The sequence below is a fragment of the Chanos chanos genome, chromosome 1, assembly GCF_902362185.1.
Source record: "Chanos chanos chromosome 1, fChaCha1.1, whole genome shotgun sequence".
In the NCBI taxonomy this organism is placed as follows: domain Eukaryota; kingdom Metazoa; phylum Chordata; class Actinopteri; order Gonorynchiformes; family Chanidae; genus Chanos; species Chanos chanos.
The window spans coordinates 44,463,794-44,487,257 of record NC_044495.1 but is presented as its reverse complement, the minus strand read 5'-3'; the positions used below and the strand labels follow the sequence as shown (position 1 = coordinate 44,487,257).

The 23,464-nt window shown below is 40.1% G+C and overlaps 1 protein-coding gene across 3 annotated transcripts in view; it reads left to right on the top strand.

The window, feature by feature from the left end:
• gria2b (glutamate receptor, ionotropic, AMPA 2b) overlaps positions 1 to 23,464 on the top strand; it is a 51,231-nt gene that overhangs the window by 23,196 nt on the left and 4,571 nt on the right. For all 3 annotated transcript variants that reach the window (XM_030790684.1, XM_030790700.1, XM_030790692.1), the window contains exons 3-13: positions 8,822 to 9,061; positions 16,851 to 17,047; positions 17,459 to 17,512; positions 17,841 to 17,999; positions 19,423 to 19,590; positions 20,075 to 20,179; positions 20,393 to 20,500; positions 21,415 to 21,621; positions 21,821 to 22,188; positions 22,643 to 22,841; positions 23,367 to 23,464. The exon at positions 23,367 to 23,464 is cut by the window's right edge and continues 150 nt beyond it. In XM_030790684.1, the coding sequence (XP_030646544.1) occupies positions 8,822 to 9,061; positions 16,851 to 17,047; positions 17,459 to 17,512; positions 17,841 to 17,999; positions 19,423 to 19,590; positions 20,075 to 20,179; positions 20,393 to 20,500; positions 21,415 to 21,621; positions 21,821 to 22,188; positions 22,643 to 22,841; positions 23,367 to 23,464 (1,903 nt within the window). The remainder of the gene's footprint in view (positions 1 to 8,821; positions 9,062 to 16,850; positions 17,048 to 17,458; positions 17,513 to 17,840; positions 18,000 to 19,422; positions 19,591 to 20,074; positions 20,180 to 20,392; positions 20,501 to 21,414; positions 21,622 to 21,820; positions 22,189 to 22,642; positions 22,842 to 23,366) is intronic.

The following is a 23,464-nucleotide window of genomic DNA, read 5'->3' as shown; positions in this document are numbered from 1 at the left end:
ATTGCTTGGCTGTATAGATGGACAGCATTTGTCCCACATTAGCTTCAGCGTAGTAGTTTTTAGTTTAATGTCAACTCCAGGGACTTACTTTCAGACTGACTTAGTTAAAGACCTGAGTGTGTCTTAAGCTTGTTCTCTGTTTTTCACTCTTCAGCCCAGCTCACTGAACCAGTTTCTGCTGTAGCTTCTAGTACAAAATAAAGCAGAATAAAAAGATAGACCAGTGTGAGTTCACAGTATATGTTACATTTTTTTATTTCACAGAGAGTGTATACATTTGTGTTTGAAAATCACAGCAAAACAGTCAATACACTAATTCTGAAGTGATTTGGCGTGGTAAGTGCTACAGAACTTAGTAATTAAATCTTTACACTCATAAATTTTATGGATCTTCTAGCTGACCATTTAATTCGAATTGATTTCGTTCTTTACTGTTATCAGTATCAAATATAATCACAATGACGGCTTTTCCTTTAAAATGGCATTTTTTCTCTCTCTTACCATGAACATTCCAGTTGATGAGAAGGTTTAGATTTAAAATATTCTCCCCGCCTTGTTCTTATGGTGCATTCCATTTGAACTCGGAAGTCGGAATTTCCAAGTTCCCAGCCGGAAATTTCACTGGGAACGCCTCCTGAAGTCAGATTTCCAACTCAGAAAGTCGGAAGAACCTCACCAACCCCGACTTAAAAACCCATGATGGTGCTCCTAGTGGTGAAGTAGTGAAAGCTGTAGTAGTTTACTGTTTATTGGCACTTCTGTCTTAGTTGTGTCTTATTAAATCAGTCGTACATACAGTACGACTGTGGACATGTTGCTATGGTGTTTGTATGTGCAAAATACTGCTTAATGTGTTGTTATCAACTGGTATTGCTTAACAACAGCTAACCTGGCTAAAACGGTTTTCTGGCTTGTTGTTTGGGAATGCGGTCAACTTGGGTGTGATGCCATTTCCAGCTTTGAGTTCCAAATTCCGAGGCAAATGGAATGCAGCATCATCCCCTGTTTACTTGTGAAATGTGTGAGTTCAGTCAACCAAACAGAGGGGTACTGAATGGACTGAGATTCTCTGTTACCACTGTCAGTCAGGATGTGGCATGAAAAACCCCTACTGTCCCACAGTGCTCTGCTGAGCTGCACCTTTACACACACGCACATACACACACACACACACACACACACACAGATGTGCACGCACACACACACGCACACATGCACTCTTTTACAGATACATTTTGATCAATCATTCATTGAGGCAAAAAGTAGAAATAATATAATCAGATATGCTTTTTCTGAGGCTGTAGCACAGGTCAAATCTTTTTTTGGACACTGAATTTCTACAGTATTATTAATGTAGCCAAATGCTTTCATCCAGCCATTCACAATGTTATTTGTTCTGAAAATGAAGTCAAACTGAACACAGAATAGTATGGCAGGCTATTAAATTCATGATACTGAGATACTGACACTGTGTGTAATCAGCAATCAGGATAGCTCATATGACCTGTTTGTGGAGAGGGTAAAGAGTTGAGCAGTTGAGCACTTGAGCAGTTCTTCCCAGATGGAATCTGATTAAATGATGATATAGATGTTAATTTAGTTGGCAATAATACGAATATTATTATCTTTTATTATTATTATCATTATTATTAGTAGTAGTAGTAGTAGTAGTAGTAGTAGTTTTAGTATTATTAGTATTAGTATTATTATTATTTAGTTGGCAGGAATGCATAGTTAATACTACTAAACACAGGAATTTAATATGAGTAAGTACTAAATGAGCTGGAGTAGCTCGGGTGTGTAGAGAAGGTTCTCTTTCTTCTGTTTCTCAGTGAGCTCCATACTGAATGCTTTTACAGGCACATGAGCAGCTCCTCAGTGGCACACCGTCAGCGTTTTGTGTGTGTATGTGTGTGTGTGTGTGTGTGTGTGTGTGTGTGTGTTTGTTTAAGACAGAGAGAATTAAAAAGAGAGAAAGACAGGGAGAGTCAGAGAGACAGAGAGAGAGACAGGGAGGGTTCCTTGACTCTCCCTCAGTTATTTAGAATAAACCTGATATCAGGTGGTGCAGGAAATGGATTAATGAATGGTCCACATTGTTACAGGAAGCTGATTAGCAATTGGTCCATATTGTTACAGGTACTCAATTAATGATTGGTACAAGAAGCTGGTTAATGACTGGTTCATTCTGGCTGTCAAATAGAACAATATCGCTATATTTCAGTGACACCATCGGGAGCAATTTTTAACCTGAAATGACCATGGCTTGATGCAGCAGTGTCTGTCCACAACCTGCTGAACAGTCAGTGAAGAGGAAAGGTGGGTCGAGGGAATAATTAACAATATATCTATGATTTGGAATATTCCTCTAAATTTCATTATGAGCAGAATTTGGCACAGCCAAGTTGCAATGGTCTATGAATGTTTGTGTGTGTATATGTATGAAATGTGGGTATTGGTAAAAATAAATAATTCTTTTTCTTGCTCGCTACTGTGGAATTCAGTTTGCATTGAATAAGGTGTATTCTTCCCATGGCAAGACAGAGAAATACACAGTAAAAGACTGGCAGTGTGCATTGAGAAAATATATGGGAAGTGTATATTCTCCCGTTATGTAACAAGTAAAAATAGGGGGCTTCCAAACATTTTCAAAGGTGAAATGCCAACCAAACAATTGCAACGACTGTGTAATCCATGGCAATCAATGTGTTTCTCTCTCTATACACAGCATGCAAAGTATGCCACTGGTCTGTGTTGCTGAGAAAATGTAGCTCGGACCCTGCTCTCTAGCTCAAAAGAGTTTTTGGTGTGTTAAGATGTGCCCAGCAATATGGCTAACTGTCGGACATATTTTTGCATTTGGTTGAACTGTGTCTGAAAATACTCCTCAGCGGGCAAACTGCAAATGGAACTATAACAGTAAGGCCAGCCATGCTCACACCAGCCTGTATGGGATGTGTACTCAGTAAGTGATTTGTGATTGCAGTGCTTTATGTTTTGTTTTGAGACTCCGCTTCATTTCTTTAACAAGCCAGTTCTGGCCAGCAACTGCCCTCGGGACCTTTTGTGCAACTTGGCACTATTACTTTTTTGTAGAGGGACCATAAGAACACATATGGGCCTATCAAAGATCGTATATATACGTTTCTATATACAAACATGTAGTCTGTATCCATGCTCATGACCCACCTACTCCCACTAGGCAAACCTTAAGTGGGCTCACATCATTGCCACAGTTTGAAAAAAATTGCCATAAAGAATTGCAGCCATTACAATTCCCAACGCATCATGACAAATGAATTGGCTCTTAAAACAGATTACATGTTACACTTCTGGCATCACTTTCTTATTTCCTTTTTCCTGTTTCATAATTTTTATATGATCATACAGAGATGGAGTTAATCGCAGGTCTTGGTAGTGTAAATCTGCGTCAAACCAACTGTGTCATGGAGAGGAAAACCAGGACAGCTAATGAGGACATCTAAATATACCTTTCTGGGCGTCCCTCTCCTGACTTCTGTGAAGGTTAGATTGCTCTCATACAAGAGCATATTTCACTTCGGTGCCGCAATCACACTGCACAATAGCCCACTACTGACCAATATAGATCCTGCACCACTGTGAAATTACATCCACAAGAGACAAGTAAACAGCTCATGCCAGACAGTTCTGCACAAAGAGACTGTGCTATGGAGTAAGAGAGATATAAACAAATGGATAGACATAAACAGGTAGAAAGATATAACATTCTAAAAGCAAGTTGGCATTGCTGTTCTGGCTAACTTAGAGAGAGAGGGGCTAAAAGTATAGTTGTAAGTTGAGATTCATTTGTAATATCTGTTTTATCTGAATCTGCACGTTTTAATAGCAACAGGGTCATGCTAAACTGCACAACAGTGTTGAATGGAAGAAGGACAGAGTGATCCTTAGGAAAGGGAAATGGGTAGACACTGAAAAAATTAAAATGATTTACACACACTATTTGTGCCTGAGTTCTCTGTTTCTTTTTAAATTGGCCTCTAGCTGGTGATACGAGACACTAGCATAATAGTAATTCTCTCTCCCCCCATTCACACCAGTGACTCAGTGTTGTTTTACCCACACTGTGCAGTCTTTCCCATACCACCAGCTCCCAAATGACACAGTTGGCCCTCAGAGGAAGCTGGTTTTCTGTATAGGGTTGTATCCCAATGTTGAATATCATCACTGCTGACTTACTCTTCATGCTAATAACACAGTGACATTGGAAAAAAAACGAGAGTTTCGAGCCTGTAAGTATCTGTAGAGTGGCCATCTTAACAAGAGATAAGAGCCTGTAGCTGTCTCTAGAGTGGCCATCTTAACAAGAGATAAGAGCCTGTAGGCTTGTTCTGTTTGTACTTCCAGGTCTACTCTGTTTAAACTGCAATGTGCCGCAATGCTTTTTTAAAAATTATTATTATTTTGTTTGGATTCAAAATATTTTGTTTGGATTCAAAATATTATTATTTTGTTTGGATTTCTAAACATTTTGTGGTGAATAATCCAATAGTCCCCCCCCCCCCCCCCCCCCCCCCCCACCCACACACACACACAAATAAAATACAAACCTGTTCTCGTGTTTTACATTTTTCGATGACACACACACACACCATTTCAATGCGCATTTTCCATCATTTCAGCTGAAGTTAAATTCAACCCTGCATTTAAGGTGGAACTGCCATGATTTTCTCACATTTATTACAATCTGAATTCTCTTAAATTAGAATGGACTCTCTTGTAATTAATCCTGTAAAAAAAAATACTTATGGTGGAGAGACAACTGTGATAACCTTTACTTCAGTCTTTCTCAGCTGGTTGACAAGGTTTTGTAATTTATAAACATTTAGAATATTTAGAGCACCTAAACATTTAATGTATTTCTCAGTTATTAAAATATTTATTAGAACTTGTGACCAGTGATAAACTTGTTGTATATGGAAGGGGTCAAAATAAGGGTCAAACGAAGGGGCCAGTCATAAACCTCTCAGTGCTTATTTTGTTTGAATAGATGTTTCTCATGGCTTTGTAATGAGTGTTTTTCTCTTGTCCACGGATCAGCAGTGAGTTGATCAACAGCTGGGCAAAAATTGAGGCCCCAAAGCCCTTACCCTGTCTTACCCATGGGGTAAAACAAAACAAAACAAAAAACCTATAAATCAAGTCAATCAATGCTTTTAATTAATGGTTGTTATGTTTTATATTATCAGTGATGAGGTAACATTAAGTATTGTTTAGCTCATGTAAGCTGAGATTTGAACTGAGTCTGTAGAGGCTTCATTGCAAACTGCTGACCACCTGAACTGTCCTGATTCCCACTCCTCACTCATGAGATCATGAATGCGGGTATGAATTTGCTGATTCAAAACCAAGGGGAAAAGTAAAGGAATGTTTTTGTTCACTCTAACTGCCTGGTGGATGATGAGTGGAATAAAACCAGAAAAGAGAGAAACAAAAAGTGAATTAATCACAAAAGCATGCCAAACCAGGGACTACTTTAAACCAAGGAGTGTTTTGTTGTTTCATTTACAATGAAAACCCTGTACCCACAAACTTGTTTACATGTCCTACTACAGGCTATGACTAAATAAATAAATAAACAAACAAACAAATAAATAAATAAAGAGCCACTTGCTTGCTTAAAATCAAGCTGGTAGATGTTCTCCTGTCGAATGGTGCAAATAATAAATAATTTCCTGACATTGTTCAAACTGGTGCCGACATGTTCTGTGATCCTGTCACCAACGCTGCATCTGTAAGGGTGTTTTGTATATGTTGCCATTCTGATTCAATCACTTACCTTTTTTTTCACTGTAACCTACTGGGTAGATTTTCTTGATGTTAAAAAGACAGAATTTCTGTGTAGCACATGCATGTCCTGTTCAGATTTTTTTTTCTCATGCACTAATATCTCAGTAGCATGTGGTTTTACTGGTTCCACGGAGGGTTTTTTCCCAGTTCTTACGGGAGTGGGCACAGTGAAAGCATCTTTGGGAGCAGGCTGGAAGCTGCGGAATTATAGCAGGTGTGGGCAAGTGCGAGATTAAAAAAAAAAAAACAGAGAGAGGAAGAGAGAGAGAAATCATGCACAGCTCTTTCTCGTGTTGGACGCAATCTATCGGGCCACTGTGACCACCTCACATAGTACTCTGTGTAGGTACAATAGCAATCTTAACACGGGGACACCAAAAGATGTAGGTGCAATAGGATTAATAAATCAGTCTCATAAAAATCAGTCTCATATAAATCACTCTCATAAAGTTATTAACCATTTATTTTGGTGTTCAATATTTTATAATTGAACTACTAATATTAATGGAATAACCTGGTTGTAACACTGTGCTACAGCCTTAGCAAGTATTGCAGTACTAATGTATTACAATTACACTACTAAATCCATAACACTCATGAACAACCAGGTTGATGAAGGCAATTGGGAGTACTTTGATGGCAGAGGTTGGCATTCAGTGAATATTGCGGCAGAAACAGACAGGGCAACAGTTTATTTCAAAGATACTATTTATTAACATAATCAACACTACTTGGCAAACTAATACTGATATGGTACAATCAATAATCAGCAGCAAATAGAATGATCAAACCACATGTGTGTGTGTGTGAGAGAGAGCGTGCGTGTATGTGGGCGTGTGCCCAGCTGCGCACTGAAGGGAGAAGGGGGAGCGAGGGAGAGAGGCTGTGCGCAGGCGCACAGGCAAGAGGTATGTGTGGTATGAGAAAGTAATGCGCAAGCTGTGTGCTAGGTACCAACGAGAGTGGGGATGGGCAACAAGAAGCACGTGTGTGAGAGAGAGACAAAGGATCTCCAATTTGAGAGCTAGTCTCAAGCAAGTAGACCCTAAACTCAACTACTCTACCCAACCCTTAACTCGCACTATAATCCCAAAGTTGAAGTGTGTGTAATCAGACAAAGGGAATTGGAGAGAGGGAAAGAACGCATGCAAGATCTGTTGTTCATGAGTCATAAACAAAAGAAAATAACAAGCGGCCTAAAATCGAATTGTGCGTGAAATACAGTGTGTACATTTAAATCACAAAAGGATTAAACTAACGACAATTTCTTCACGTTAACTACATACAACATTAAGACTAAAGTGTGCCCAGATTCCAGCCTTACTTTGAATCGCTCATTGCGTGGCGACCGAAGATGCGTCTTTGGTGGCCTGATGAGCAGTGGGATGCGCAGGTCCAGGGAGAAGTCCTTTTCCTTGTTGCTTGAAGATCTTCGGAGCTCCGTCGCTCGTCCGATGATCTTGAAGGGTTCTTGGTTTAGGTCGTCGACGTTTTAAGAAATAAAAAGGGATCCGGTCGCCTTTTCTACTGTGTGCGTTACAGTGTAATTAGCCGGTTGAAGTTAAAGTCACAACTGCGCGAGAGAAAGTACATTAAACTTAGGCTGGAAGTTCGGTATAAATATCCCGCTTCGTTGTTTCTTAGCTCTTTTCTTCTGCAGAGCAATGGTGTCTCTTTATGCAGGTAGGATCACTTGCCGGAGAGATCCAATGCCAGAAAGTAACGTCTCTTTATGCAAGTAGGAACACCCGCTGGAGACACCCTCTGCTAGCGAGCCGCTGCTAGAGCCAGAGTTGGAGAGCATTAGAGAATTGGAGAGAGAGAGAGAGTTTGGATTTTCCCGCGGTTTTTTGGCGAAAATCAGTGTAGTTTGTATTTGGCTTCATTGCTGTATCCAATACTGTTACACTGAAAGCTGAGAAGATGGGTTCAGAATACTCATGGGGTCAAGCAGGGAATTATGGGTAGTATGGTCTACGGGCCTAGTAACCCCTACATCTGTTTGGTCTTTTTTGTTGTAGTGTTTTGTGAATTGGTGAATGCTTTTTACATGTATTTCCAGTGGAGACAACAGTTTCCCCAAAACATGACGTAACCGATAAAGATAAAAACTATCAATAATAATGCATGTAAATTTCCAAAACCATCTCTATTACAAATCCAGACCAAAAAAGTGATTATTAGTCCACAAGTTTTCCACAGAATCACACATTTTTCACATCAGCCATATATCATCAAACTTCACAAACAGTTCCTTGAATTTTCTGCAATGCTCTTTAAATCCCTTCTTCTCTCTTCCTTTTCTTCACCAGGTGTTGTTCACATAATTTGTGTGTATCATTGCCCCTTTTCACAGGAAAATATAATCCTGTATCACAATGTTAAAATGTTAATATACACTGACATAGGTACTTTACATGGGTATTGGCTCTGAGCTACCAGTACCCATGTCTTTTCATATGTGTTGTCAAGTCGTTTCATGTATTTTTCTTAAAGTGAACCCAGGGATTTAAATAATTCAAAGAGAAGCATTTAGGACAGAGGGTTTTTTTTCAGGCCTATGAGAGCAGGCTCTAGGACCTGGAACACTCCTACTGTTCAGAGAAGGAGGGCTGAACAGAGATATTCAAGGGAAGGGTCTTGTCTTTAAAAGGAAGACCAAGAAGATGATTGCCTTTAATGTTTTGTCTCTATTGGATGCACAGTGTATGAAATTTTCTCACCATCATTTGGTAATCTGATCATTATTTGGACATTTCTGAAGAGAAATGTCTCTGCATAAATGGGAGGGTGAGTAAGTGTCAGAAATCATCTCATTAAGCCCCAGTGTCCTCTGGATAGTGTTCTAAGTAAATCTGTAGAAAGAATATTGTGATGTGCAATGATTTAATAACATTAAATATGTTACATGAATGTTACATGGCTTTTGAGCTTGAAAAAAGTGGTAAAAGCAGTAATTCAGTGATTCTGATAGAATTCTCTCTCTTTTCAGTCTGCTCACAGTTCTCACGGGGAGTGTATGCCATATTTGGATTCTACGATAAGAAGTCAGTGAACACAATTACGTCTTTCTGTGGGACGCTACATGTGTCGTTTATCACACCCAGTTTTCCTCTGGATGGAAATCAACAGTTCATCATTCAAATGCGACCAGACATCAAGGGGCCTCTGCTGAGCCTCATAGAGTACTACAAGTGGGATAAGTTTGCCTATTTGTACGACAGTGACAGAGGTACGTCAGTGTGTGGCTTTCTCAGCTCTCTGTGTGTGTGTGTGTGTGTGTGTGATTACCTTACTTAATGCTTGTTTCTTCCTTTCATTAGTCAGTTTCTGACTTTCACACACAATTCAATTCCATTGATCAAAAATGTATTTTTGTGTGATGCGTTTTGCAATACACATCACCATGAAGCAGTAATAACTGGGCCAAAGACCCCAAACTCACTTTTACAACCATACAGGTTGAGACTTTCATTGTTTTACAGGCATACAAGATGAGACTTTCATTGGTTTTACAGGCAAAAAAAGATAAACCTTTTATTGTTTTTACCCTTCGCAAGTGCAAAGTGTGAGTGTCATGTTTGTGTTAGTATGACTCAGAATCATGGTAGAGTTGTGTGAGTGTTGTGTTTGTGTTTGTGTTAGTATGACACGAAGTCATGGTAGAGTTGTGTGAGTGTCATGTTTGTGTTAGCATGACTCTGAGTCAGAGTAGAGTTGTGCGAGTGTGAGTGTCGTGTTTGTGTTAGTATGACTCGGAGTCATGATAGAATTGTGTGCTATGTGTTATTCACACAGATAGCTGTGTTCAGATGGAAGTGGGAAAATGGGTCATATTCATGTGTGATGCCAACATATATTTGGCGTTTTGGTAACAGATAATTTCCCTCCAGCTGGTTGCAGTGCACTTATGCCTCTGTTGATTCGGTATTGCTGGACTTTCTGATTATTGCTTCTCTCTCTCTCTCTCTCTCTCTCTCCCTCCGTCTCTGTTTTCTGTTCAGAAATGGTTCCTGTAGTGTTGTGTCTGTGTTAGTGCTTTCATTTGGCTTTGAAAAGTAGAATTCTTCCTTCGATCAGATTTACATTTTTACTTTAACTTTTACTTTACTTTTCTGTATGTATAGAAAATGATGTACTGTCTGACCTGGCAGTGTTCGTTTCACTTGTTATCTACAGGAGGGTGGCTCTGATGAGAAGCAATGCAAAAGATAACAGTGTGTTAACAACAGGGCGGAGACGTTCTGGCATGGTGTGTTCTGCCCTCTGATTTAAGTTGATGAAGGAAGTTTGTATGTTGCCAATGATGATTGGTTATAATTCATGCAGTGGCTGTTCAAATAGACACACATTACATTGAATCCACGAATGACGTTTATTTTGACACGTTGTAAGAGACTTGCTGTGACTTGTGAGAGAGGGAAGTGCTATGTTGCTATGGAGCAAGTTGCTATGGAGCATAGATGTGGGCGTGTGTAGGCTTCCCCTGTGTTTTGAACTTTCTTAATACCCTCGAAAAAAATGTCTGTAAGTTTGGTTGTTTTGTACTTTATTTAACAAGCATAAGTAACTTAGATTTTCTTCTATATGCACTGTTAGTTAAATGGTGTGCAGATTGATAGTAATCGATTCAGTTGTTGCAGCGATGCTAATTAACGATAACTTTGTATACTAATGTATGACGACGTTAATGTACCATTTGCTTGTAATTCTGTTTATTAGTCAGTTGTGTCATACGGTAACTAGTTAAGAGACGTTCTAAGTCTTTTCTGTTTTTATTTATCGCAGTTTCACTTGTAAACTTTCACTTGCCGCACCTGAAGAACGTTAATAAAGGAGAAAGACGCTCACTTCCTGGCTCGTGAAAACCGAGTTTGGCTGGCTGTTTAATCTATGTTTACATACAAGTTATATAAAACACGTAGCGAGAACAGTGAGACCATGTTTTAGTCATCAATCTGTGTCTGAGCTATAACTATGGCCATTCCTTAAGAACAGCTCAAATAAAATTACTGACTGTTCACAAAAGAATTCACTGGGTCAGCTGCAGAGGCTCCTAGGTGTGTCCCTTTATAAAACCAGACAGGCTAACACTTCCTAAGGAAATGAAACAGCCCTCCTTTTCAACCCACTTGCTTACTGGTCAGAAAGACAAGAAGGTCATTTTTAACTGTGAATGTTATATGTTTCTTACCTTTCACTGGTTTTACTTGAGGAAATTTTGTGACAGAGGTACCAGGTATGGTCGGGTGTGTGCTTTACCCAGATGACTGATGTGTGGAAATATCCAGATGCTACCAGGGCCTCTCTCTCATACTTTGTTACATCTGCAAAGAAACCCACTCTATTTCTCAGCACTGTTAGGCGCTTTCGCACCGGAGGAACTTTTCATAGTTCTTAGAACTGTTTGAGAAAGTAACCCCCTTTTTGGCGTGTTCGCACCGCAGGAACTTAGAACGATTTTAGTTCTAAGAACGCCGTTTTGAGGGGCTTTTTTAGCCCCTACTCCAGGGTAGGTACTTTTGCAGCACAATAGGAACCTTGTGACGTAGGTGTACAGCCATTGGTCCAGACGCAGGTATACGATGATTGCAAGCGCCATTTTTAAAGATCCGTGCAAAATATAAAGTCTTGGACCGTATTACATTTTGCTTTTGATATTCATGTCTAAAAATGTCTGGAATTGTAGGAGGGGGCACATGGTTTTTATGTTTTATTTTACCGGTATTTTATATCCCCCAGCAATGACCATTTTGCAACGTCCAATGTATATTTGTACATTGAAGAGGTAGCGTACACTCCGCTTCGGTAGGTGCTTGTGTGTCCGCTTGTGTGGCTGTGATCCGCATTTTAACCTAAAATAAGAATGTGTTTATCCAGCTTACGATTTTAGGGCTGCGGCGTGGAAAAAGGGGGAAAAAAAACACGATGCCGCGAGCAAGGGTCAGGCACAAGCGCTATGCTAGCACCCGAAAAGTACTATGCCCATCAAGTCATTCACTGCTACTGCGGTGGTAAATGCATAAATGCATTGGGAAATTATTTTCTCCACTGGACTGGGTTTATCGCCATACAGTTTTATTTTCGTTAATGAGAAGGCAGTTCTAGGTTATCTAATGTGCAATCAATATTTCTGTCATTCAAATTCAATAAAACTCATTGCGTATACTGTAGTCTAGTTTGTCGATTTCTTTTGCCGCAGTAATGGTTCTTTTTTTCCTTTTGGAGGTATTTAAAAGGTCTTAAAAGTCATTAAATTTGTACTTCAAAATGTGCAGCTATCCTGGTTAGTCATAAACAACAGCTCTTAGCTGCTATACCGTCGGCCGGCTTACGTCACTTCAGCGTTCCTACTGGCGGTGCGAAAGCAAACAGAAAAAAGGCCCTAGAACGAATGTAGTTCTAGGGGAAGCTCCACAGGGGGTAGTTCCTATCGAATTAGACCCTAGAACTGTTCGGTGCGAAAGCGCCTGTTGTGGCCCCATACATTTTCAGAAACAGTGTGTCTGCCATTGCAGACAGCCTCGCTCTGGTCTGCAGGCTTGCTCAAACAATGCTGGTCCTGTGTGCTCAGGTTGTGTGTTCCTCTCTAGTCATTGTCTTTGTCACTACATTTGCATTTGCATTTGCATTGTCTCTCACTTGTTGTTGACACATGGTGGTCTAGCCAGCTGTAAATACTCTCATGTCACCATAGTAGCTTACAACATTAAGCTGCAATTTTTGCCTTCATCTCTATCATTACTCTGGTGGTTTTGCTCAAACACCAAGCCTTTTTCTCCCAGGCAGCCTTTACAGAATGTGTCAGATATGGGGTGTAAAACTCCTGTTTCAACATAGAGTTCAGGATTCAAGGAGCCACACTGTTTGTAGCACACCTTTTCTGGGATCTCCTGTTTCCTGCATTTAGCTCTTTATGTCCCAGTTGTGAGTGATAGGAAATGGGGTCATAGTAACATATGCATTGTTGGCTGTCAACTGTTGATGATGGTTTTCACACTGATGAAATGATGTTTATCAGGGCTGCTGACCATGGTTCTCTGACCTGAGACACAATAATGAGAGTTAAGTTTGTGGAGAAAAGTTTTGAAACCCCATTAAAATGATGATATTAATGGATTGCTTTTTGAATGAATTCTGTTGGTCTTTTTCTAACAGCCCCCTACTTGTAAATGTCATGAGTGATCAGGAACACGTACAGTAAGCTGCACTCATTTTCAAATGTTAGTAATAATAGCAGTTACCTTAGTCATCTCCCCTTTATGAAAATAGGCAAAGCTATTTGTTTTTAACATATATGTGTAGGGGTTGCCAAGCCTGGAGACCATACTACCCATAATTCCCTGCTTGACCCCATGGGTAATCTGAACCCATCTTCTCAGCTTTCACTGTAACGGTATTGGATACAGCAATGGAGCCAGATACCAGACACACTGATGACGCAATTTCACCATAAAACCATGGAAAAATCCAAACTTCTCTCCAGCTCTCCAATTCTCTCTAGCAGCGGTTTGCTCTAGCAGCAGCTTGCTAGCAGTGGGTGTCTCTAGCGGGTGTTCCTGCCTGCATAAAGAGACACCGTTACTCCCTGGCTTTGGCTCTCTCTATCAAGTGATCCTACCTGGATAAAGAGACACCGTTTCTCTGCTGAAGAAAAGAACAAGGAAACAACGAAGTGACCGGTTCCCTTTTCATTTCTTAAAATGTCGACAAACTAAATCAAGAACCCTTCAAGATCATCGGACAAGCGACCGAGCCCCGAAGATCTTCATGCGACAAGGAAAAGAACTTCTCCCTGGACCTGTGCATCCCACTGCTCATCAGGCCACCAAAGACGCATCTTCGGTCACCACGCAATGAGCTATTCAAAGTAAGGCTGGCATCTGGGCACACTTTAGTCTTAATGTTGTATGCAGTTAACGAGTGTTGTTATCTGAATTCTTTTATGATTTAAATGTACACATTGTATTTCATGCACAATGCGGTTTTAGCTTGTTATTTTCTTTCGTCTGCGACTTCTAAAGGATATATCTTGCATGTGTTCTTTCTCTCTCTAACTCCCTTTTTCTGATTGCACACCTCCAACATTGGGATTACAGTGTGTGTTAAGGATTGGGTAGAGTTGTTGAGTTTAGGGCCTACTTGCTTGAGACTAGCTCTCAAGTTAGAGATTCTTTGTTCTCTCACACACACATGCTTCTTGTTGCCCATCCCCACTCTCGTTGGTGCCTAGAACACATGCTTGCGCACTACATCCTCATACCACACATACCTCTTGCCTGTGCTCCTGTGCACAGTCCCTCTCCTCGCTCCTCCCTCTCTCCTCAGTGTACAGCTGGGCACACGCCCACATACACGCACGCTCTCTCTCTCTCACACACACACACGCACGCGTGCACACATCTCTGCTCTAACAAGCATTCAGTCCTATACTGAATACTTGTACATAGCCTCATCACCATCATATTACCATTTGTGCTTTGATCATTCTATTTGCTGCTGATTATTGATTGTACCATATCAGTATTAGTTTGCCAAGTAGTGTTGATTATGTTAATAAATGGTATCTTTGAAATAAACTGTTGTTCTGTCTGTTTCTGCCACAGTATTCACTGAATGCCAACCTCTGCCATCAAGGTACTCCCAATTGCCTTCATCAACCTGGTTGTTCATGAGTGTTATGGATTTAGTAGTGTAATTGTAATACATTAGTACTGCAATACTTGCTAAGGCTGTAGCACAGTGTTACAACCAGGTTATTCCATTAATATTAGTAGTTTAATTATAAAATATTGAACACCAAAATAAATGGTTAATAACTTTATGAGAGTGATTTATATGAGACTGATTTATTAATCCTATCACACCTACATCTTTTGGTGTCCCCGTGTTAGGATCGCAATTGTACCTACATATGATCATAACCTCATGTTACAGAAAATGCTTTTAAACTGTCAAAACATGTCCACCCAGACATGGCGTAAACACCCATGTTTAAAAATTAAGAAATAAAAATCTTAAACTCAGATTTTTCACTGGTATATTATGGAACATGCAGTTTTGGATATGTGTGTGTATGTGAGTGTGCATGTGTACGTATGCGTGTGCGTGTGTGTGCATGCGTGCGTGTGTGTGTGTGTGTGTGTGTGTGTGTGTGTGTCTGTGTGTGTCTCACCAGTCCTGGTGAATGCTACTCGCAGACTACTTGTTAAACCCATGGCCCATCTGTCTCCCCAGATGCATTCTTCTCTGTGATGGTAACACTGGTGCTGCTGACGTCTCCCCAGTGTGCACAGCAACAATGAATGTGTGAGATTTAACACACTCTGAATCACAGAGTGCATACATTTCAGAGTGGATTTCATGGAATTCATGCCTGGCATTTTCAGCAGAGAAAATAAAATGAACTTCCTATTTTAACATGATTTACGCTTGCAAAACCAATAATGTGATCAACTTTTAATACTTAAGAAATGCCATGGCCAGTCTCTGACCATGTTACTGGTCCAAGTACTGGTCTACCTGTGTATAACTCTCCACAAATACAGCAAAAACCTATACTTTTGGTAAATCTGTCTTAGGTGACTTTGAAATGAATGAAAAGGCCTATGTACAAACCAGGAAGCCTTCAGAACATAATATTACTGTAATTACTGTGTTTTGGGCATATTATGGTCAAAGAATGTCAGTTGTGTTGCAGATGGGTATATTGAAAGAATTGTGCAAACATAGGCAAAAGAAACTTTGAGATAATCTGACTTTCAGATGGAACCATTGTATTTTAAAACCTCTCTTGGCTTGTGCCTGGGGTTTGATTCTGTGTTACATATTGAAATGTCAGTCATTAACAGCACATGTCGTTCTCTAGTGTACCACATGCACATGCAAACACACATGCACACATACACATACACACGCTCACACCGCACACACATATATGCATACACATACACACATGCATGCGCTCACACACACACACACACACACATACGCACACACACACACACACACATACGCACGCACACACACACACACACACACACACACACACACACAGACACACACACACACACATTCTGCAACAGTGACAAAATATGAGTTACATGCCCCTCCAGTGTGTGTCTTATTCGGGGTCATGGCGGGTAATGTATTTGGTTCATCACATGAGGCCTTTGGCTGAATTTTGACTGCGAGTACTGAATATTGATGTTCTGAATATAGGTCTGAAAAATTCATGTATACATACACAAATAAAAACGTTTGAAATTGGGACTTAAAATTCTTTCTCTAGTTAATTGCCTTTGCAGATGGAATTGGGGTGTGTTTTGTATTAGAGTACAGAGGGCTGACATTTTTGTACCTGTTTTCTGTGTTTTTGAGTGTGAATAGGTAATTGTCTGTGTTTTTGGGTGTGAATAGGTAATTGTCTGTGTTTTTGGGTGTGAATAGGTTGTTGCCTGTGTTCTTGGGTGTGAATAGGTCGTTTTCTGTGTTTTGGGGGTGTGAATAGGTTGTTGTCTGTGTTCTTGGGTGTGAATAGGTTGTTGTCTGTGTTCTTGTGTGTGAATAGGTAATTGTCTGTGTTTTTGGGTGTGAATAGGTAATTGTCTGTGTTTTTGGGTGTGAATTGAATGTTCTTTGTGTTCTTGGGTGTGAATAGATTACTGTCTGTGTTTTTGGGTGTGAATTGAATGTTCTTTGTGTTCTTGGGTGTGAATAGGTTACTGTCTGTGTTTTGGGTGTGAATAGGTTGTTGCCTGTGTTCTTGGGTGTGAATAGGTCGTTTTCTGTGTTTTGGGGGTGTGAATAGGTTGTTGTCTGTGTTCTTGGGTGTGAATAGGTTGTTGTCTGTGTTCTTGGGTGTGAATAGGTAATTGTCTGTGTTTCTGGGTGTGAATAGGTAATTGTCTGTGTTTTTGGGTGTGAATTGAATGTTCTTTGTATTCTTGGGTGTGAATAGGTCGTTTTCTGTGTTTTGGGGGTGTGAATAGATTGTTCTTTGTGTTTCTGGGTGTGAATAGGTCTGACTACACTGCAGGTTGTGCTGGACACTGCCGCAGAAAGGAAATGGCAGGTAACTGCCATAAATGTCGGGAACATGAAGGACGAGCGGAAGGATGAAGCATATCGCTCCCTCTTTCAAGACCTGGAGAACAAGAAAGAGAGAAGAGTTATTTTAGACTGTGAACAGGATAAAGTCAAAGATATAATGGAACAGGTGAGGGGAACATACTCTTAAAAACACAAGCACAGACACTCACACACATGCACACACACCCACACCCACACCCACACGCACACACACTCACACACACGCACACACACATGCACACTCTCACACACACACGTACACACATACACACATATGCGCGCACACACAAACACACACACTATGATAAGTGCATCTGTGTGTCAGAGAAAGCTTCATTATCTTCACCAGAGGTGTTTTAGAAGTTTTACTCATTAAATTTTTACTCATGAAGCTTACATTTACGTTTAAGATGTATTTTTCCTTGCATTTTGGCAAGATCTAGAGAATCCCAAGCCACTGAATACCTGAATCCAAGCACTAGTGTCTTTTTTGATTTTTTTTTTTATGTTCAACAGTGTAATAATTTTCACCCTCCAGGTCATCACTATTGGGCGGCATGTGAAAGGTTACCACTACATCATAGCAAATCTGGTGAGTCACATTTACTGACTCCAGACTAATAGGATGGCAAAGAGTAGATGTTAGGAGGTTATGAAACATCTGCTGTATTTTCATGGGCCATCATCAATAAACAAACAAACAAACAAACTCCTCACTGTTTAAATGTAAATGGATATAGCTGAACTTAGAGAATGAGAAAAAATAATGGCAATGTTAGCGACATAGTTTCAAACTTATCCTCTCTCTAATTATTGTACAATATTACATGTATATTACAACACCTGCCTCCCTCACTAATGTGGTCAGATGTGATCCCCAGTGACTGTATTTGTTCTGTGCTTGTGAACCATTCTTTCAGGGTTTTGTGGATGGGGACTTGTCCAAAATACAGTATGGAGGGGCCAATGTGTCTGGCTTTCAGATTGTAGATTTTGATGACCGCTTGGTTTCTAAATTTGACCAACGCTGGGAAGCCTTGGAGGAAAAAGAATATCCTGGAGCTGACAGCAAGATCAGGGTAAGACCCGTGTGTGTGTGTGTGCGCGCGCGTGTGTGTGTGTGTGTGTGAGTGTGTGTGTGTGAGTAAATGTTGAATGTGACTTCTTTTTCCTCAGCAACACCCACTACAACAAGTTAGACTAACACTATTCATGCATTTAGACCATTTCACATCATTTTTAAGGCATAATACCGTGTCAGACAAAAGACATTTGAATGCCTGGTCTATTATCTGTTAGGTGTTGTGTACTAAAAGCATTCTGTAAATACATACAGTTATGCAAAGAACCAGGGTTCTCACTCTTACAGATGACATTATAGACCGTGTATTATGTAAAGGGCACATCATTACTGTGCTGATCTCTTTTAAGATACTCTTTTTCTAAAAACCTGTTCACTGCCTTTTTCAAACAACTAACCCGGAGTTGGAAGCTAAGAATGCACTATACATAACTGGTCCAGTACCTTTCTGCATCTGAGTTTCCATCTTTTTTCAAAGGTGACTCAGTGATGGGCTGTGAATCTTACAGTTTTCCTTCATAAGCGTTTGTTTGTCCCCCAGGCTCACTGAATTCTCACATCTCTTGTAGCTGACCTGGCCCATGCGAAGGCATAATGCTCCACTGGGCTCCCTGATTGTGTTGGTATAATAGACTGCAACTATGTTGTTATATGGGCTAAACAACAATGAGTGTGTATACGTTAACTGGCAGAGCTTGCGTCCCCATTCCAGACAGCCTGTGTGGTCCTCCTCAGTGCCGTTGTGAGATGGCTGGGCTGTACAGATACCTCCTCTGCTGTGTCAGCATGGGAAATCCCCCTGAGGCATGGGAGTGAGGTTTGGGTGGGCAGAGACAGTTTGCTTCCCAGTGAGTGGCAGCTGGGGAATACTAGATTGTTATTACATTTTAGTAGAGAACAAATTCCAACACTTATATAGCACTTCAGCAGGTTACCTAGTTCCTTGGGTCACTGGTTTTGCCAGCTCTCAGACTAACCCTGTTATAGACTTATCTATGCAGTAATTGCTCTGTCTGATAATAGAGTAATGCATTGGTCCTCAGGTGTGCGATCAGCCTCCAGTGTCTTTCTCACCTCACAGTTTTGGCTCAAAAACTCTCATGGTCCCCAGCTTCATTAGTGACAGTTGGACTGGTCTACCATAACTGTTACATTTTTAGTTTTGGATGAAATGTCATTGCCATCACTAAACAGACTGAGTTTCAGACAGGAGTGTGTTTATTTCAAACAGAAATGTGTTTATTCCAGTGTGAGCTAAGTTCTTATTCTTGACCAATTTTTCCTGAATTTAGTGGGCTTATGTTGTGATACTCAGGTCATGACTTGTCCTTCACTCTCTGTCTCTCTCTCCCTGCTCCTGCATCCCTGTGCATGTGTCTGTGTGTGTGTGCGTGTGTGTGTGGGCGCGTGTGTGTGTGTAGTATACCTCAGCATTAACCTACGATGCGGTACAGGTGATGACTGAAGCATTCCGCTACCTGCATAAGCAGCGTATCGACATCTCTCGCCGTGCCAACAACGGAGACTGCCTGGCCAACCCAGCTGTGCCGTGGGCACAGGGTGTGGAGATTGAGCGTGCCCTAAAACAGGTGGGTTACCATGGCAACTTATTGCCACCAGCAGCAGCTGAGTCCTCCCACTCAAATGTGCTAATGACCCGACAATTACATTTGGTAACGCCGTGCCTAGGCATGAGAGAGTCATGCAATATCTTGCATTTCTAGGTTATTTTGTATCAATGCACATATTGAGTGTAATTGGGAAATTCAGTGTTTTGACGTGTAGCTTTTTTTTGTGTTCAAAATACACTCTGTTGAAAACACTGGTGAACAAATGCTACAAAAAACAATTGCTTTCGAGAAGGGGTTTTGCAGGAATTAACACAAGTAGTGCATTAACTAGGTGTATATTTACTAATTTACATGCAGTAGTGATCGCTAGAAAATCATGCAGATGTTTTAAGAAACTGCTCCTAACTGATTCTGTCATAACGTACCATAGACACAAGAGATGTTTTTGTAACCTTCAGGTTAACCTTCATTGGTTCCAGTGTCTTTTGTTGTTGTTGTTTAGGTTCGAGTGGATGGTCTGACAGGAAACATTCAATTTGACCAATACGGAAAAAGGGTGAACTACACTGTAAATATCATGGAACTGAAGAGCACTGGGCCAGTCAAGGTAGGACTGGCCAGGCAGCTCTCAACAAGATCAGAAATCCTCACTGAGACAGTAACCAGCTAGAGCCAGAACAGTAGGCAGTATTTTTTGCGAGTAAAAACCTATAACATACAGCCCTTTATAAGCACTCATTTTTCATGCTGAAATAACCAGCACACAAACAAGTCTTTTTTGTGAATCAAACCGTTTGGTTTTCATTTGTCCTCTCTGTAGATTGGTTACTGGAATGAAGTCGATAAAATGGCAGTAACGAAATCGGATCTTTTTCCAAATGACACCATGGGGCTGGAAAACAAAACTGTGATTGTGACCACCATTCTGGTAAAATATTGTTTACTGTTTACTCATCCACAGATTCAGAGTTCATAAAATGTAAGCAAAAGAGGATATTAAATATGTATATCTTATAGTGTAGAGAGATAGTACATTATTTGATACAACATTTGACATTAACAGAGTAGTTCAGTGATACAATTAAATCCTAAAATATACTGTAACTCATTACAGGTTGTATTGCTTAGATGTATTCAGCTGCTTAGAAGAGTATTTTGGTACTGTAGCAGATCATCATACAGACATTTTGCCCACATGTAATACTTTTAAACTTGCTCTACTGCATTGAACACTTAATTCAGTCCTCCAAAATAGGCAGAAGAGTAGCTGATGAAAAGAAAGTTTCCATTCCTCCCATTGTTGTTTCAGTGCACCCGAAGCTGTCTGGTCTTTAAAAAGTTTTTCAAGTAGGAGTGCACTCCAAAGAAACAAGGTCATGGGACCATGCCAGTGTTTATGGGTTTTGAAAAAAATTACTAAATTATCATTTACTGGGGTGGTTTAGTGTCACATCTGAACAATGGTTTTCAGCACAAAATAACAAGATCCTGTTTTGTTTATCTATTTTTTTTTCTTAGTATTATTAAAGGTTTGTTCTTTAGAACTAAATTTAACTGAAATCTCAATTATAATTTAATTTAACTTACATTTAAACTATGGTAAATAATGATAATAATAATATTATTCAGTTTATTATTATTTAGATGTGTGGATGTCAATATGATGATTGTGATGATCTTTGAAAACCAAATAAAAACATTTTGAAAAATAAAATAATACTGATTTTTAAATGTGATTTACATAAAGATTTAAACAATAAATCTGTACAGTTAATGGATGTATACATTTTCCTGTATATTGCAGGACTACAGAGACTGAGAAACTGTGTTATTCTGTTTTAGGAGGCTCCATATGTGATGCTGAAGAAAAATGCTGACCTTTTTGTGGACAATGACCGATATGAGGGTTACTGTGTGGACTTGGCTGCAGAAATAGCCAAACACTGTGGTTTTAAATATCAGCTGAAAATCGTGGGAGATGGCAAGTATGGAGCCAGAGACGCTGAAACCAAGATCTGGAATGGAATGGTTGGAGAACTGGTTTATGGGGTAATGACTGGCTTAAACTGTTTATAAGATTACATACTTTCTTGCACTTAATTATCATACATTGTTTTCACACTGTTTATTTAACCAGCCAAAGAAACAAACTTCTCCAGTGTCTTAAAATTGAACGACTCCCTATTTACCATATCTGTAAACAGCTGTTCTCTCTCTTATTTTTTTCTTTAATATGATTCTTTCACAGAAAGCTGACATTGCTGTAGCTCCACTGACTATAACCTTGGTCAGAGAAGAAGTAATTGACTTCTCCAAACCTTTCATGAGCTTGGGCATCTCCATTATGATCAAGAAACCTCAAAAGTCCAAGCCAGGGGTGTTCTCCTTCCTCGACCCCCTGGCCTATGAAATCTGGATGTGTATCGTGTTTGCCTACATTGGTGTGAGTGTGGTGCTTTTCCTCGTCAGCCGCTTCAGCCCATATGAGTGGCACACTGAAGAGTATGAGGACGGCCAGATCCAGACCAATGAGTCAACCAATGAATTTGGGATCTTCAACAGCCTCTGGTTCTCACTGGGGGCTTTCATGAGGCAGGGCTGTGACATTTCACCAAGGTGAGTTTAATTTTTCCTGACTGCGCACATATTTCTCTCTACCTTTTAGAATGGTCATTTCCAGTATGAAACAGCGATAGCAATGGTTGATCTGTGAGCCAAGAGGCAGTTATTGTAGCTAAAACATGACATTTGCATTAGTATTTGATTTACTCATGTATGTAACCCGATACCACAAAAGAAACATTAGTTTCACTACAATTGTGTGAAGAGTTCACACATCTACTATTTGAATAAAAACTATATCATTGCTTTGTCACAGAGTTTTCAAATTTAAAAGATACGGCATACATGGAAAAGTCTTTTGGTTTATGACATAAAGGGTTTGCATCCGTGCAGACTTTAATTAAAGGTTTGTGGACTTTCCCGTACAGCCCTAGCCACATGCAGAATAGTGAGTGTAAACTGATGTGTTTCTTAATTCGAAAAAGACAATGGAACTTGTTCCCATCAGGTCTCTGTCTGGACGTATAGTTGGAGGAGTTTGGTGGTTTTTCACCCTGATCATAATCTCTTCCTACACTGCTAACCTGGCTGCGTTTCTCACTGTGGAGAGGATGGTGTCACCCATTGAGAGTGCTGAGGATTTGGCTAAGCAGACAGAGATTGCGTATGGGACTCTGGACTCTGGTTCCACTAAAGAGTTTTTCAGGGTATAAGAGAGACTAATATTATTTCTGTTAATATTTCCACAGAGTGAGATATATTCATAATGGATGACCTGCATGAGCTCATTATGACTCATTATGTCTGTTTCATGCCCTTTTTCAGCACTGACTTCATTGCTTAATCATGCTAAAGAGAACTTGATGTGCTGGTGATCACTAGACTGTTGTTTTGTTGTTTCTTATCAATTAGACTTATAAGAGTCTTATTAATTAGGCTCATTAGAGCCTAATTAATTAGACCTATCAGAGACGTAATAGACCCTATAAACTTATGTAGACTGTTTTAGTTATTATAGTCCAAATACGTACACACACACACACACACACACACACACACACACACATATATATATATATATATATATATGTATATCACACACACACACACACGCACATATACATATACATATATATAGAAATTCCACACTCCAAAATACTCTTTTTTTCATTCTCTCTCTCTCCCTCTCTCTCATGACCTTCTTCCATTTGTCCTCCTTTCCTGCCTCACAGCGTTCAAAGATAGCCTTATTTGACAAAATGTGGACGTACATGCGCAGCGCTGAACCCTCCGTGTTTGTCAAGACCACTGCTGAGGGTGTGATGCGGGT